The sequence below is a fragment of the Mirounga leonina genome, unplaced genomic scaffold (assembly GCF_011800145.1).
Source record: "Mirounga leonina isolate KUSES-001 unplaced genomic scaffold, KU_Mleo_1.0 Mir_117, whole genome shotgun sequence".
NCBI lineage: Eukaryota > Metazoa > Chordata > Mammalia > Carnivora > Phocidae > Mirounga > Mirounga leonina.
The window spans coordinates 1,851,352-1,867,807 of NW_023270274.1; the positions used below are offsets into that span (position 1 = coordinate 1,851,352).

Below are 16,456 nucleotides of genomic sequence, written 5' to 3' on the forward strand. Positions count from 1 at the left end.
GACCCGGGGGTTGTTGCTCCCACACTCCCCACACGCTGACCGCAGGGGCAGACCATAGCGGAAGGGAAGAAAGTAGGCAAGAAAAGAAGGTGGCTTTGTTATCTGCGTATGAGGAACTCCCCTAGAATGCATAATTTATTTATATTTGTCATCTATAAAGGACTAGCTAGAAGATGTGTGAACATTCTCAAAACTCATTCTGATGAAGATGTATTTATACTCCCAGCAACAGAAACAACTTCCAAATCACAGTGTGACGACCACAAGTGGCTCCTTTTGTTCATTCATTCAGCAGGGAGGCAGTTCTGGGCAGTATGTGGTGTCCTGGAGTCGGTCTGCCTGGCTCTGAATCCCAGAAACTGCACTGAGTAGGAAAGGCTGGATGCAGTCACCTTCTCCGCCATGGTCCCTACTTTAGAGAGTCGTGTGGGCAGGAGGCAGCGCCTGAGGACCTCAGAAGGGCTCAGGGTCGGGGTCCCTCACACAGCAGAATGCTGTGGCTGGCAATGTCCTCGGTGCTGAGGACACACCTGCTGCTGGACAAGGCCCCTGCCCCGAGGAGGTTCAGGGATGGCGGCGTGAACGCACATGGCAGAGTGCCAGGCGTGGTCATGCCTTTACACAAGATAAAGCTGGGTGCAAGGACAGGAAGATGTGGGTGGGGGTGGAAGAGAGATTCTTTTAGAGAGGCCCTCTCCGAAGAGGGGATACTGAACCATGAGGACAACTCGTTAATCCACACCAGAAACTACGGGGCGGGCCCTCTAGGCTCAACTTGGGATCTGCAGCCCAACAATGTGGATCTGAGAAAATTAGGAAGAGACTGGATTGTTGGCTTGTTTGTATCATGTATCCTAACAAGTATGGAGGTGCCACACTTCCACAAAGATCCTGCCACGGAGCCATGGTAACAACTGTGAAGAGTTTCCTCCCTTTCAGGAATCTTCATTTGCAATTGAGAGAAAGGGGTGACATTCCAGCAACTTACGCAGCCCCGGGCAGGTGAGCACAAGAGACAGGGCCCGCTGCCCCCCAGGCCAGCATTCCATCTACCTCCATGGGTGGGAGCTCGAACCAAACACACCTGGTCACAAGGCCTGCTAGAATCTTCAATGGAAGGTGGGCCTGCCGGGCACTGCCCACCCGCTGCGCGTTAGAGGGCTGGGATGGGGGTGTGGGGCCACCTATGCTGGGGCCCAGTTGCTCCAGAGCAAGTAGAAGCTGAGTGGCCCTGAGGACAGGAGCCCACACAGTGCCCTATGGGGCGCAGCAGCAACCCTGCAGACTGTGGACTGTGTGCTATTCCAAGAAGCTCCCTTACGGCCAGCAGCAGGGCCTATGCCCAGGACGTGTCCAGGAGGCCCTCTCCTGGGACTGCTTCAGCCCCAACTTAATAAACCAAAAAGGAGGGCGCCTGGGTGGCTCAGTTGGTTAAGCGACTGCCTTCGGCTCAGGTCATGATCCTGGAGTCCCGGGATCGAGTCCCGCGTCGGGCTCCCTGCTCGGCGGGGAGTCTGCTTCTCCCTCTGACCCTCCCCCCCTCATGCTCTCTCTCTCATTCTCGCTCTCTCGAATAAATAAATAAAATCTTTTAAATAAATAAATAAATAAATAAATAAATAAATAAACCAAAAAGGAAAGCAAGCAAACAAAACTACCAGTTGCCCCATGTTTGACCCCAAACAGCACCTTCACGTTCATGTATTCACCAGACTTAAATTTCCAAAAGCCAAATTCCCTATCAGATAATAAGACATCACTAAAAGGGGCACCTGGGTGGCTCAGTCATTGAGTGTCTGCCTTCGGCTCAGGTCATGATCCTGGGGTCCTGGGATCAAGTCCTGCGTTAGGCTCCATGCTCGGTGTCAAATAAATAAATAAAATCTTAAAAAAAAAAAAAAAAAGACACTTAAAAAAACCATGCATGACAACCCCAAAGGCCAGCGAGGATGCAGAGACTGGGCCTCACATGTTGCTCCAGCAGTTTGTACAAAACACTCACCTACAGGTACCCCATGAACTGCACTCAAGGGCATTCGGCTGCGAGAGATGAAAACCTATGTTCACGTGAGCACCTGTCCATTCCTGTTCAGAGCAGCTTTATCAGGATGTCCAAATCCCGGTGGAAACCCAGCTGTCCTTCATAGGTGAATGGTCACAGAAACCACGGTCCCACGGACTACCACTCAGAATAAAGGGGCGGAGCCACTGACAGACACAGGTGGCAACAGGAAGGACCCCCCAGGGAATCACAGTGCGTGCACAAAGCCACGATCAAAGCTTCCAGAGTGGACGATTCCATTCATAGAACCTTCTCAAAATGACAAATCTACAGAAGGAGCACAGACTGGTGCTTGCCGGGGATTAAGGATGGCGCATGGGGAGCAGTGGGCTAAGGCCATAAACAGGCAGCAGAAGGGCTCCCAGTTCTGTATGTTGACCACGGTGCCGGCTGCACCTCAAGAGACACACATGATGACATGGCAGAGAACTCAGTGTGCACACACGGTGGGTCCTATCAACACCCCATCCCCAGTGGTGACTGTGCAGAGGGATTATGCAATGTCACCACCAGGGGAGATGGGGGGACGAGCACATGGGATCTGTCTGTATTGTTCCTATACCTGCAGGGGGATCACAGCCACTTCAAGGCGAAAAGGTCAACAAACACATATAGTGACATAAGTGATAACAAAAGGAATTCAAGAAATGCTTGGAACAATGGCGGCAAATTCAGAAGAGGGCAGCCTTCCAACGTGAATTTGAGGAAGACCATTTCTCTGGATGTGTTTATGTATCAACAATTACTTCCTAAGAAGTTCCCCTTTCATAAATAGGGGTGTAATTACAGGGGGTGTGATCGTGGAGTGTGATTAAAGGAATGTGATCACAGGGGTGCAATCACAGAGGTGTGACCACGGGGCTTGATCACAGGGGTGTAATCACAGGGGTGTGATCACTGAGGGGATGCGATCACGGGTGTGATCACAGGGGTGCGATCATGGGAGGGTGAGATCACAGGGATGTGATCATGGGTGTGACCACAGGGGTGTGATCACAGGAGTGTGATCATGGGGGGAGTGCGATCATGGGGTTGTGATCATGGAGTATGATCATGGGGGTGCAATGACAGGAGTGTGATCACTGGGGGGTGACCACAGGGGTGTGATCACAGGGGTGCTATCACGGGGAGTGCAATCATGGGGGTGTGATCATGGGGATGCGATCACAGGGCTGTGATCATGGGGGGGTGTGATCACAGGGATGCAATCACGGGGATATGATACGGGGGGTACGATCATGGGGGTGTGATCATGGGGGTGCAATCACGGGGGTGTGATTGCAGGGGTGCGATCATGGGAATGTGATATGGGGGTGCGATCATGGGGGTGCAATCACAGGGAGGGATCCGATCATGGGGGTGAGATCAGGGGAGTGCAATCACAGGGGTATGATCACGGTGGGGGGGTGCAAACACGGGGATGAGATCATGGGGGTGTGATCATGGGGATGTGATACAGGGGGGTGCGATCATGGGGGTGTGATCACAGGGGTGTGATCAGGGGATGCAATCAAAGGGGTGAGATCAAGGGGGTGCAATCATGGCGGTGTGATCACGGGGGTGTGATCATGGGGGGCTGCGATCACGGGGGGTGCAATCACAGGGGGTGTGCCATCACAGGGGGTGTGATCACCAGTGGTGTGAGTACTGGAGGTATGATGATAGGAATATGATCAGTGGCGTGACCCTGTGCGTGCAATCATGGGTGTGATCATGGGGGTGCAATCACAGTGGTGCAATCACAGAGCATGTGATCACCAGGGGTGTGATCACTGGTGTATGACCACCAAGTGTGATAGCAGGGGTATGATGATAGGAATATGATTACAGGGGAGTGATGATGGGTATGGTCACAGGGGTGCAATCACAGAGTGTGTGATCACCAGGGGTGTGATGATAGGAATATGATTATGGGGGAGTGATCATGGGTGTGATCACGGAGCATGTGGTCACTAGGGTTATGATCACTGGTGTGTGATCACCAAATGTATGATTACTGGGGGTGTGATGATAGGAATATGATTCTGGAGGTGTGATCACCGAGGAAGTGATGATAGGAATATGATCACGGGGGTGCGATCATGGGTGTGATCACTGGGGTGTGATCACTGAGTGTGTGATGATAAGAATAGGATTACGGGGGTGTGATTACTGGGGGTGTGATCACCAAGAGTGTGATGATAGGATTGTGATTACAGGGGTGCGATCACAGGGGTATGATCACCAGTGGTGTGATCACCGGGGGTGTGATAGGAATATGCTCATGGGTGTGATCACCAAGTGTCTGATCACCGGGGGTGTAAGGATAGGAATATGATCATGGGGGTGCAATCATGGGTGTGATCACCGAGTGTGTGATCACCAGGGGTGTGATGATAGGATTGTGATCACAGGGGTGTGATCACCGAGTGTGTGATCACTGGGGGTGTGATGATAGGATTGTGATCACAGGGGTGCGATCATGGGTGTGATCACTGGGGTGTGATCACTGAGGGTGTGATCACCGGGAGTGTGATGATAGGAATATGATTCCGGGGGTGTGATCACTGGGGGTGTGATGACAGGATTATGATGACGGGGGTGCGATCACAGGGGGTGTGATCACCAAGTATGTGATCACCGGGCGTGTGATGATAGGAATATGATTCCGGGGGTGTGATCACCAGGGGTGTGATGATAGGAATATGATCATGGGTGTGATCACCGAGTGTGTGATCACTGGGGGTGTGATAATGGCATTGTGATCACGGGGGTGCGATCATGGGTATGATCACTGAGTGTGTGATCACCGGGTTGTGATGATAGGATTGTGATCATGGGGGTGTGACCCAGACTGAACATTTCACGGACGTTCATTTTCTGACAAGCACATGTAGACAGAGGTGACCACTCCTCTGATGGAACACCGGATGGAGTATCTGAACCCAGGTGGGAGCTGGGGAAGTGGACCAGCAGCCCCTCCGCTGCTCCTCTGAGCTCAGCCCATCTGTGCACTCATCAAAGTCACTGATGCCATCTGACCTCCCCAAAGTTGCTGCTGGTCTGCACTGTGTCTTCCCTGCTCCCCCCGTGCCAGTCTATCTCCTGGCACTCACGTACATACTGCACTCGTGCACACGTGTGCGTCTGTCTGCACACGTTCCAGGCTCGCTCTGCACTCTCGCAACCCCTCATGAGATGCAGGGCTGCTGTGCGTCTCCTTTTCCTGCAGACAGGGTCTGACACCTCCGTGTGGAGAACAGCAGCCTGGCACCCATGAAAACACACCGCCTGCAAATGAGCGCACAAAGGCCTTCCAGGGCCACAGATGGTGCCGACCCACAGCTCTGCTCCCTTTGCCACTCCAAGACCCGCTGCTGCCACGGAGACTGCATTGGTCCCAGCTCCACACGTCGTTCCTAAGCAAATCCCTCTTCGATTCCACTGGTAAAAATGAATAACTCTTTCCTCGGGGGGCCCATGGCACGGAGTTCCTAATGATCGCAGTGCATGCCACAGCCTGCCCGGTGTCACTCAGATCTTTACCCTGGGGGTCTCCCCTGGGAGATCACGCATGACTCCTTGAGGCCGGGTCCCTGACCCATCACACTGGCATCCCTGGAGTCTGGCAGGTGCATGCAGCAGGTGCTTAATAAACATGTGTTGGATTAAACTTATTTAATTGGTATATCTGGCCCAAACAGAAGTGGGTATACAGAGGCTAGAGCTCTTTCTCACATATGCACACTTGTGTGCACACACGGAAGTGTTACTACACTAAGTAAAACAGTAATTACTGTTATAAACACCCATACCAACATTATGCTCCCACAGTCCCTTCTAGAAAGCACAGCCTTTTGAATGTGCCGAGGCTTCAGTGCTCTGAGGAGGCTCCCACCGGGTATGGAGGTGAGTGCCGCCAAGCCTCGGCCACAACACGTGGGCAGCGACGGGCCAGGCAGCCCTGATGGGCGCTGGTGGCATCTCCATCCCCTGGCACACATGACATGCGGAGGAGACACACGCAAGGATAAAGATGTGCAGGGCTCGGGGAACGACACGGTGTGCACACAGCACATCCTTACTCAGTCTACAAAAGAAGAAACTACAAGCCTTCAGCCTAAAGTAAGAAATCAATCAATTTACACTTAAGATTGCTGAATGGAAGTGTATTTACGAAGCTAAAGAGCAACAGGACATTTAAGTGCTCTCCAGCACCAACTTCACCCTCGTCCTGGCAGGGACCTGGCAGCACAGATTTAGATGGAAAGGACACCCGCACACAGGCTCCTTCACGGCAACAGAGTTTCCGTGATGTATCTAATCTGGAGAAGAACTGAGACTGAGCAACAGGAAAGGAAGGAAGGAAGGAAGTGGGGGAGAGAGAGAGAGAGAGAGAGAGAAAGCCAGCCATCTATACGATCTTTTCACAGGAAAGCAGGGCTCCGAGCGTGAGCCGCGCGCCCAGGAACAGGAGTGTGCGCCCGCGCGCTCGAGCCTCCAGGCTCGCCGTGGCGTCTGAAACATGCAGAGCCCTACCAGGCTGTGCTGCCGTGGGCCGTGTCGTCCAGGTGACAGAGCAGCTCCAGGCTGTGCGCGGTGCTGGACGAATCGTCGGGGGACTCGTGGCTGCCCGGCTCCAGCTCCTTCGGCATCCTCCACACGGCTGCGCACGTCAGGACTTTGCTGTCTGAAGCTGAGCAACAGAGGGCAATGTCAACAGAGCGTGGTACGTGGCCACAATCCAGACAGCACAGCACAGCCCCCAGGCGCAGGGGCAGGGCACACCCGCTCTTTAAAACACTGAGCACCGCGGGCCGCCGAGAGCCGGCAGAGCGAGGGGCACCGACCTGGAGCTCGCGAGAACAGCTACAGCTCCCCACCAGCAGCCGCCTGACCCCTGCCTCCCGTGGCGCAGCCATCATTCCGCTTCAGAAGAAAATTTAATTTTCCTCAAAATCGATTTCCTTCTGTCCTTCCTCAACGGTTCTTCAAAACAGGGAGCAAAATGAGGGGGTGGGTGTGCTGCAGACACAAACACCACGAGTGCAGCTCGGGGCGAGGGTGGGCCCAGGGGCAGGAGGGCCCCGCCACAGGAACTCGGCGCCTGGCCGGGGCGCTAAGGCGGGAGCGTGTGGGGAACCCCGGCCCCCGGCGCGTACACGGCGCTGTCCTGCCACTGCCCTGGTTCTCCAGGCAGACAGCAGCCCAGTGCCCGAAGGCGCCGCACGGACACAGCGTCTCCCACAGACAACGGTGGCGGCTCACCACCCATCTCAGAGTCCCGACGCTTGGTTTTCAAGATGCTCCCGGAATCTGTATTCACAGAGCAGTTTCAAATGCCACGGTGTGGATAAGAACACTAAGCTTAGGTAAGGAAGACCAGGGAACATGCCAGGAGCCAGGTCGCTGCCCCTCTACACAATGTTTCAGTAAAACAAAAAGAGAAATAAAACAAACCAAAAAAATCAGATTGAACATTATGTGATAAAAACTTAATCATGAATTCCTAAACACAAATCCTTTCAAATGTGATTTCCACTGAGTTCCAAACTGCGTATGTGCTACACACTTTCCCTTCTAAAGGCCTTTAGTACATGATGGTAAAACAAGGAACAGGTTTCAACACTAAATCACAGCCGACACTGAGTGAGGACCATAAAGGAAATGCAGAACAAGGGAGAACACTGCGCATTTCCCGCGTGAAGTAAGAACACGAGAGGGCCGCATCCACACCGGGAAGTGTCCCATTTCTCAGCTCTGTGGCCCTTCAGTCCAAACACCAGCTGATCAGCCAAGCCATCATCAGTGTACACGACGGGCAGATGCCTGGCTTCACCATCATCACCACGATCAGAGGATGGGCAGGGGCAGGCTTTCCACCGGGGTCTCGGATCCGATCCTGGCGCTCATCTCACATGCCGTTTGCTGAGCCATGTGTATATAATTCATGTTAGCCTTCCCGTTTCACCTAGGAAAATGCAGCATGCCCTGGCTTTTCTACACAAGAAACTAATTTTCCTGTGGAACCTTCCAGGCACCCGGTGTTTCTGCAGAGCCTGTGAGGCCTCGGTGTCACCCCTAAAATCCGAGAATATCCACCTGAAGAGAGGGCTGGCAACGCTGAGGCAGAAAGAAGAAATGAAGGCTGAAACACCCACCCTGTACAGACACAGATGATATGTGTCTCCCTAAATGACACGAGAAAGAACCACCTAATCTGAACAGGGATGGAGCTACCCAGTGTGAGAACCAAGTGAGGCTCCTCTACAAGGGGAGGTACATACAGCTTGTCTATGGGAGAACGGGCTGGTGGCAGAGCCCCACAGAACAAACTCCTTCTCTGGGGAACTCTGCTCAGGCGTCAGGAAAGTAAGTCTTTCCCTGTAACTTCTTCCTCACCCAGCAACATAGCAGTTGGGGGTGAGATATTAAATGCTTTCACCTTGAGAACAGTAATTAGACAAGAATGCTTTGCATTGCCGCTTCTAGTTAACACTATACTAGAGGTCCTGACTACTTCGTGTGGCAAGGAAAAAGTAAAGGTGTAAGAATGGGAGAAGAAATTAAAACATCACTACTTGTTAATGACAATGTATGTAGAAAACTTAAGACAATCTATACTGTTAGAAACAAAACAGGGAATTTAGCAAAATTGCTGAACACCAAGGTGATATATAAAAATTAATTGGGTATCTGTAGATTAGCAACAAAAATTTAGAAAATTTTAAAGATTTATTTATTTATTTATTTATTTGAGAGAGAGAGAATGAGAGACAGAGAGCATGAGAGGGAGGAGGGTCAGAGGGAGAAGCAGACTCCCTGCAGAGCAGGGAGCCCGATGCAGGATTCGATCCCGGGACTCCAGGATCATGACCTGAGCTGAAGGCAGTTGCTTAACCAACTGAGCCACCCAGGCGCCCGAAAAATTTAGAAAATTTTTAAAAACATTAATAATCACATTAAAAAATCAAGTATCCAGGGCACCTGGGTGGCTCAGTCAGTTGAGCAACTGCCTTCGGCTTAGGTCATGATCCTGGAGTCCCAGGATCGAGTTCAGCATTGGGCTCCCTGCTCAGCGGGGAGTCTGCTTCTCCCTCTGACCCTCCCAATTCTCATGCTCTCTCTCTCACTCTCAAATAAATAAATAAAATCTTTAAAAAAAAATCAAGTATCCAATAAATCTCAAACTAAAGAAGTGCAAGACCTGTACATGGCAGAATGAAGACCACTGCTGAGAGAAAGTAAAGGCCTATACATGGAGGGGTATACCATGTTCATAGACAGCTTCACTGCTGTAAAGGGTCCATGAATCTTTTTTTTTTTTTTTAAGATTTTATTTATTTATTTGACAGAGAGAGACACAGCGAGAGAGGGAACACAAGCAGGAAGAGCGGGAGAGGGAGAAGCAGACCCCCCGCTGAGCAGGGAGCCCGATGTGGGACTCGATCCCAGGACCCTGGGATCATGACCTGAGCTGAAGGCAGACGCTTAACGACTGAGCCACCCAGGCGTCCCATGGGTCCATGAATCTTAACTAAAATTCCAAAAGGCTTTTTGGGTAGAAGCCAACAACCCGCTTCTAAAGTTCTAAAATTTACATGGAAATGTGAACTGCCCACATAGTCAACAAAACAGTCATGAAGAAGAACAAAACTGGCTGATTTACAAATCTGTAATTAATTTGGGACTGGATCACAAATAAATAGACCAGAGAAAGAAAATGCAATCTAGAAACAGACCTTACAAGGATGGTCAGCTGACTTATAACAAAAATGCCACTGCACTGAAGTGGACAAAGGATGGTCTCTCCAGTAAAAGATGCTGCATCAATTGTATATTCATGAGAAAAATGAATTTGTATCCTATCTCACAACATACCTAGAAATCAATTCCAAACAGACTGAAGATTAAAATGTAAAAGACAAAATAATACAAATCTTTTCTATAATACATAGTAGAATATCCTCACAACCTTGAGATAAGCAAAGATTTCTTAAACAGGGCAGAATAAAACACTAATCATAACAGAAAAGACTGGTAACACAGACCATGTTAAAATTAAGAATGTCTATCTACCAAAAGACACTGAACTTCACAAAATTAAAAACTTGGAAAGACACCATGGAAATAAATGAAACAAGGGGCGCCTGGGTGTCTCAGTCAGTTAAGTGTCTGCCTTCGGCTCAGGTCATGATCTCAGGGTCCTCGGATGGAGCCCCGGGTCAGGCTCCCTACTCAGCGGGGAGTCTGCTTATCCATCTCCCTCTGCTGCTCCCCCTGCTCATTCTCTCTCTCTCTCTCTCTCTCAAATAAATAAGTAAATAAAATCTTTTTTAAAAGAGAAAAAAAAAATGAAACAAAACTGGAAGAAAAGGGCGCCTGGGTGGCTCAGTTGGTTAAGCGACTGCCTTTGGCTCAGGTCATGATCCTGGAGTCCCGGGATCGAATCCTGCATCGGGCTCCCTGCTCAGCAGGGAGTCTGCTTCTCCCTCTGACCCTCCTCCCTCTCATGCTCTCTGTCTCTCATTCTCTCTCTCACAAATAAATTTAAAAAAAAAAAAAAAAAAAACTGGACGAAAATATTCCAATACATATATCTGACAAAGGGCTTGTATCCAGAATATATAAAGAACTCTCGCAACTTAGTAACACAAATAACCCAATTTTTAAAAATGGCAGAAGACTGAATCAGACAATTCATAAAAGAAAACATGAATGGTCAGCAATCACCAGAAAGGATGCTCAATATCAATGGTAACTGGAGAAAGGCAAAATAAAACCAAAATGAGATGTACTACATACCTACTGGAATGGCTAAAATTTAATTTTAAAAAGATCAACAGTACCAACTCTTGGCAAAGATGTAGAACAATGGGTCTCTTGCAGATTGCTGGACATAGTGTAACACAGTACATTTTGGAAAACATTTTGGCAGTTGAGCATTCACTTACCAGATAACCCAATGATTCCACTCTTAGGAGAGGTTGTCACAAAGTGTGACTTACTGATAATGAGCTTTGTGGCCACTCCTGATTTCAGCAGCTAAACCTGGCCCCACAGCAATAGCAGCCTGGAGATGGTATGTGACTGCCAGAAGTCAGGGGTAGCAATTATCGTAACGACCAACAAGGCAGCGTGCCAGGCAAGGAAGGCCAACTGGCCGAGTTGTGGCAACAGATAACAAGAGATAGCATTCCTAGGAGCAAAACAGATGGTCCCTCAACAGAGCACTGCCTGCCTAATACGTGCATGCATACATACATACATACCAATTCAAGGGAAACAGGAATGGATGAGCAGGAAGCTGAGGGAAGTCACCCTATTAAAAGTCATGACCCCTCACCCAGCTCTGGTCTGAGCAGATTTCAGACCTAAAAGCCACTGACAGAAAACATGGCCAGATCCCCAGGAATTAGGAACCCATAACACCAGGGCAAGTGCCCACAGTGATGATTAGCCCAATGTGCACCCAAGAAGACCTACTGCCCCTTAGTTGGTGGTCATACACTGGGCAAAGGTAATACCCAACAGTTCAAGGCCTACTGAACACAGGGTCTGAGATCTAAAGTGTCCTGTCCCTTATTAAGGTAGAGACATTAGGGGGGCAGGTAATAAATAAAATCCTAGACAAAGCCTGGTCACAATAGATCTTGTGGGTCTGCAGATCCAGCCAGTGCTCATCTCCATGGTCTGTGAGTGTAAAATGGGGCTGACGCTGATGCCCCACCCCATCATAAGCAGTGGAGACATGTGTCTACGTTAAGGATCAAGGGCATGGAAGGGCCTTGTTGAATTGGCCATCTGGCCTCTGCACAAAGTCAGTGGGGCCCTGGGGAGGGTCTGTGGGCTACTCTAAGCTCAAAAGAGCAGGCACCCTGCTCACAGCTGGAGTGCCAGACCTAAGTCTCTGTTAGAATAACTCCACCAGCCGCAGGTAAGTGACATGTAGACGCTGCCCTCCAAATGCCTATTTTCCTATCCCGATGAAGACAGAGGACTGCAAACCATCCACATCTCCTGTGAGAGGAGAACTGCATGTGGTTTTGCTGCAGGGCTGTTAGCGCTCTGGCCTGCTATCATAATATGCTCCAGAGGCATCTGACACCCTGCAGAACCCTGCCCTGAGCCAGGACAGCAATGACATCACGCTGCGTGCAGCAGACCCCAGCAAGCGGGTGGAAGATACCCCGCAGAGACTCAGGACCTGCCAACCTGGCGAGGTGTGAGGTCCAGTATTCTGCAGAAGCTGCATCCTACACCCACAAAGGAAGAGGCACAATGCCTGAAGGCCTCTTTATCCTGCAGCCGACATGCTGTGCATCTAGGGACACCGGGCCAGCCCAGATGCTTGGCAACATGGCGGGCTGCCGGCTGAGTGGCAGTAAGGGACAAAGGGCTCAGCGGCAGATCAAGTTGAAGATACATGACTTGGAGGACGTGCTGGCATGGCAGTGACAGAAAGGGTAGAGCAGGGGCTTCCTGGGAAGAATCTCAGGCTTCCAGAGAATCACATGCATTTTAAAACACTGCTGTGGCCATGCTTCTGGGACCACAGGTGGACCAAGGGACACCAAGGGACCAAGTGTCACTCATTCCAGAGCCCCATCATACCCACCAGGACACAGTTAGGCCCACAAGGCCCAGGACAACTCCATAGACCGTGGACTCCTGCTATGTGGTTCTATGTCCCCAACACAAGAACACACAGGCCTGGGGAATGTGTACTTCTACATGATACTGTGTCCCTAACACGAGAACCCACAGCCCTGGGAACCAGGAACGAGAGCAGAGCTGAGTCCACTTGCTCTTCCCCCAGGACCCACAGGACCCTTGTGTTTCCTGTGCCCCTAACTCTGGGCTGCGCAGGGTCAAAGGTCCTAATTCCCATGGGGGGGTGCGCTTTTTCAGGGACAGAGCAGGGATTCCCTCAAGCCACAAGTGATAACGGCCAACATGCCACTGAGATTTTGTGGGTGTTGTTAGGTCGCAATAAGCTGACTTATAAACCATCTAGCCTCTGGCTATAATCATTTGTGTCTGTGCTTGCTTCCACTTGGTAATGGGAAGACAAAGTTGAGTCAGATACAGACATTGCCCACAGGATGCCAAACATGATCGAAGGGGAAATAATATAAGGACAAGATCGGCAAATGCCTTAAGAGAGATCCAGGTGAAGTGCTGCAGGGAAGATTGCCTTCCCATGGGGAGGGGATTATTTAGCTGCAGCCCCAAGGGGGACTGGGGCACGTGGAAATGGACATAAGGCTTTCCGCAGGTAGGATTAAGGTCCCAGTGGCTTTGGAGGATTTCAATTTGGGATATGGTAAAATGAATGAAAGCCATAAGAAATGAGGTTTGACGCCCTACTGGGATGGACCAGGAAGGGTCCTGAAGACTAGCTGAGGACTGTGGAGGGTCTGCTCTAGATAACAGGGTGGAGGCTGACAACTCTGAGTGAGGACACGGTGCCTGGCAGGGAGAGGACACGTTCCATCAATGCAAAAACACTAGGCCCTGCGCCGCGCTTGAGAGCAGACGATCTGGCATCAGTGTGTAAGACGGGCTGAATCAGGAAAGAGGCTGGCAGCCAGGACACAAGTCAGGAGCATTACCCACTGGCAAGACAGGGTCATGGCCACAAAACCACCAGGCAGACAGCGGGAGAAGATGACCCTTAGTGTCCATCCTAGAAGCCCCGGATGCGCACTCCTGCCGTGCGGCTCCCACGGTGGCCGGAAGGCGCACGGCCTCCAGAACGGCCATGGCCCACCACGGGGTCCACAAGGCACAGGGACGCCACGGGCGCAGCGCGTTCAGACCTTGTTCCATTTGCACCGTGCACGGGGCCTGAGTAAATGGCGAGCAAAGGTGCTCCAGGGTGGGCAGACGAGGGAGCTGCCGAACACAACTGGGGACGTGCCACGGGACGGGGAGGCCAGGGTAGTTCCCACCAGGCAGGTCACGCCTGCAGAAATAAACAGTGACGGGAATGACAACTCGGCAGCAGCCCACAAGTCCGTGTAAGACAAAGAGAGAGCCGCACTAGGTACGCTTGCAAAATGCAGAGAACCGTACATTTTTCTGAAAACTGGTGAACAAAAGGAAAAAAAGTGAGGAAATTTCTAGCATATGGAAAATTTATCTGGATTTTCTGAAAGATTATGAAGTTTTGTTACCAGAACTTACTATGAAAATTTGATGGGTCCAAGGTGAATCCAAAGTTCCTTATTGAGAAACGTAACCCCTAGAAATCACCCTGAGAAAGACCAGAAAGTGACATCGTGTGTATTCTGGGCACCCGCCAACATCACCCACCCTAGAAATGCGCAAAGCTGCAAAATCTGCTGCATGAAGAGTGCGCCTTGGGTCCAAGGAACACGGCAGGCATTATCAGAAACTCTCCAAATCCTCAGAAGCAGATGAAATTGAAGGTAAACAGTACTGAGTAAGAAATGCTGGAGTTTGCCCATCGAGACATGCAAATTGGTTCTGAAACTCGGAGGATTTCCATATCTGCATGAGTCTCAACAGAGCATTCAACGCAAATCCAGCAGCTATCAAAGAAACTAAGGTGCTTTTAAGAAGGAAACCCCGATCTTTAGAAGGAAACGCTGTAATAACCAGCAAGGCATTCCACTCTTCTCTCTATGTCTGAGTGCATCCTGAAGGGAGGTCCTGTAGCGCCCGGATCACTGTTGTAACGACCTCGAGCCCCGGGAGCCCCGGGAGGGCAGGCCCACCATCGCAAGAAAGCAAGCTCAGGGCGCAAACCATGGAGAACGCAGCCACGTGAGCGAGAAGGGAAGGCCCACGCCACGCACAAGGAACCTCACCCCTCCGTTCTGTGAACCAGGAGACTGAGGCCCATGAAGTTAACCGGCTGCCCCACGCTCTTGTGGGTCATCAGTGCCCTAGTCAGACAGGAAACGCGGTGGCCTGACTCGTCAACAGTCCATGGCTTCGGAGAAGAAAATACCGAGTTGTGTCCTGAAGGCTAATTGGAGGCCACTGTCTGTTTTTCACATGGAACACGCAAGCTGAAGGCACTTAATGAGATAAAAAGATAATCAGGTCCAATGAATGGAAGAGGCCTGCCTGAGGCTGCCAACTGTGCCCGCGGAGTGTGCCACTCACTGTAAGGGATTACTGAGTCCGGGCTTAGAGGAATTCAAAGGAGATTAGGGCCTTTGTAAGCCTGAACAGCTGCCCCAGCCAGCTCAGCTAAAGGGCTAACAGTGCCCTGGCTGGGGACATAATCTGATCCCCAGCCGGACGGGGAGGAGGCTTCGGCCGGGCTCTGGGAGCAGGATGCAGTGGGCGCATTCGGAATCCGAGGGCTATTTTTAGAGTTCAACCATCTCTGCGTCTGGCACAGGCTGAGAAGGATGAAGAGCAATCCAGCTCCACTAAGCAGTCACCTGGGACAGGGAGAGCTTGGAGCTGTGCCTAAAAATGCCTTTCTGCCCTGGCCTTCACATGCTTTAGGGCACACAGTGTATGAATCATAGACCCCGGTGCACAGGAGGGCAGACTGACGACGGAGCAGGGTCTGGCCTGTCCCCTCATCTCCCAGCACTGGTGTGACGGCTCCTACACCCCGAGAAGCTCTGAGCTCCCTGACCACAAGGACAAGGATGGGTGGGGAGGAGGACTGGCTGCGATCTCCAGAGACAAGGCAGGCACAGGAACCAAGGGCCGATCAGAGCATGTTAGCCCAGGTGGCTCTCTGGCAGTGGGTAAAGGAAGAAGAGATCCAGTCAGGCGCCCCAGTACCCCCTGATCTATGTAACTGGCACGACTTGGCCCTGGGCAGAAACCCGCCTTGAGCCACCAGTGAAGAGCCCCCACCTCCCATGCAGCGCTTAACCTAGGACAGGTTCGCAGACCCACAGCCCCTGCTCTTCGGGGGACCCAGGCCCCCTTGAGGAAGGACTCTGTAACACTGCTGCAGAATAGATGAGGTTTTCCTCCAAGCCTTCCCTAGGTCTAGGACGGTAGCACCACAGGAAAGGGACGTGCGAGAGCCCATGATGAGCCCAGGGGGTACCACTGGCCAACAGCCAGACCTATGGACTTGTGGCCCCAATCCACCTCAAAGAGGGCTGGTGGACCAACCTGCAGCAATCACCAGATTCCTGAACGTATCAAGGGAAGGGGCAGGCGGGGGCGGGCAGGATCCCACCTACAGCAGAGCCAACAATGATGGGAAGAACGATGGAAGCCCCTGGAAGTCCCCTTCCCTCTCAGAATGGTCACCAAAGGCAACTCTGCAACACCAGTGGGAATGGAGAGCTTGGATCACCATCAAAGTCTTGAAAGATGCTGGCATGCTGATCTTATCAGATCCCACCGAGTCCCCGCTTGGGCCTGCGTAGCAGGAAGAAGCTCTTGGAGGACGACAGCGGATCATGA

The 16,456-nt window shown here is 51.3% G+C and overlaps 1 protein-coding gene across 3 annotated transcripts in view; it reads right to left on the reverse strand.

Annotated features, from left to right (window-relative positions):
- Positions 1-16,456, reverse strand: part of LOC118007282 (EARP and GARP complex-interacting protein 1-like) — a 123,795-nt gene that overhangs the window by 33,764 nt on the left and 73,575 nt on the right. For 2 of the 3 annotated variants that reach the window (XM_035000282.1, XM_035000283.1), the window contains exon 4: positions 6,581-6,737. The exons of the other annotated variant lie outside the window; for it this stretch is intronic. In XM_035000282.1, the coding sequence (XP_034856173.1) occupies positions 6,581-6,737 (157 nt within the window). The remainder of the gene's footprint in view (positions 1-6,580; positions 6,738-16,456) is intronic. 3 annotated transcript variants of the gene reach the window in all.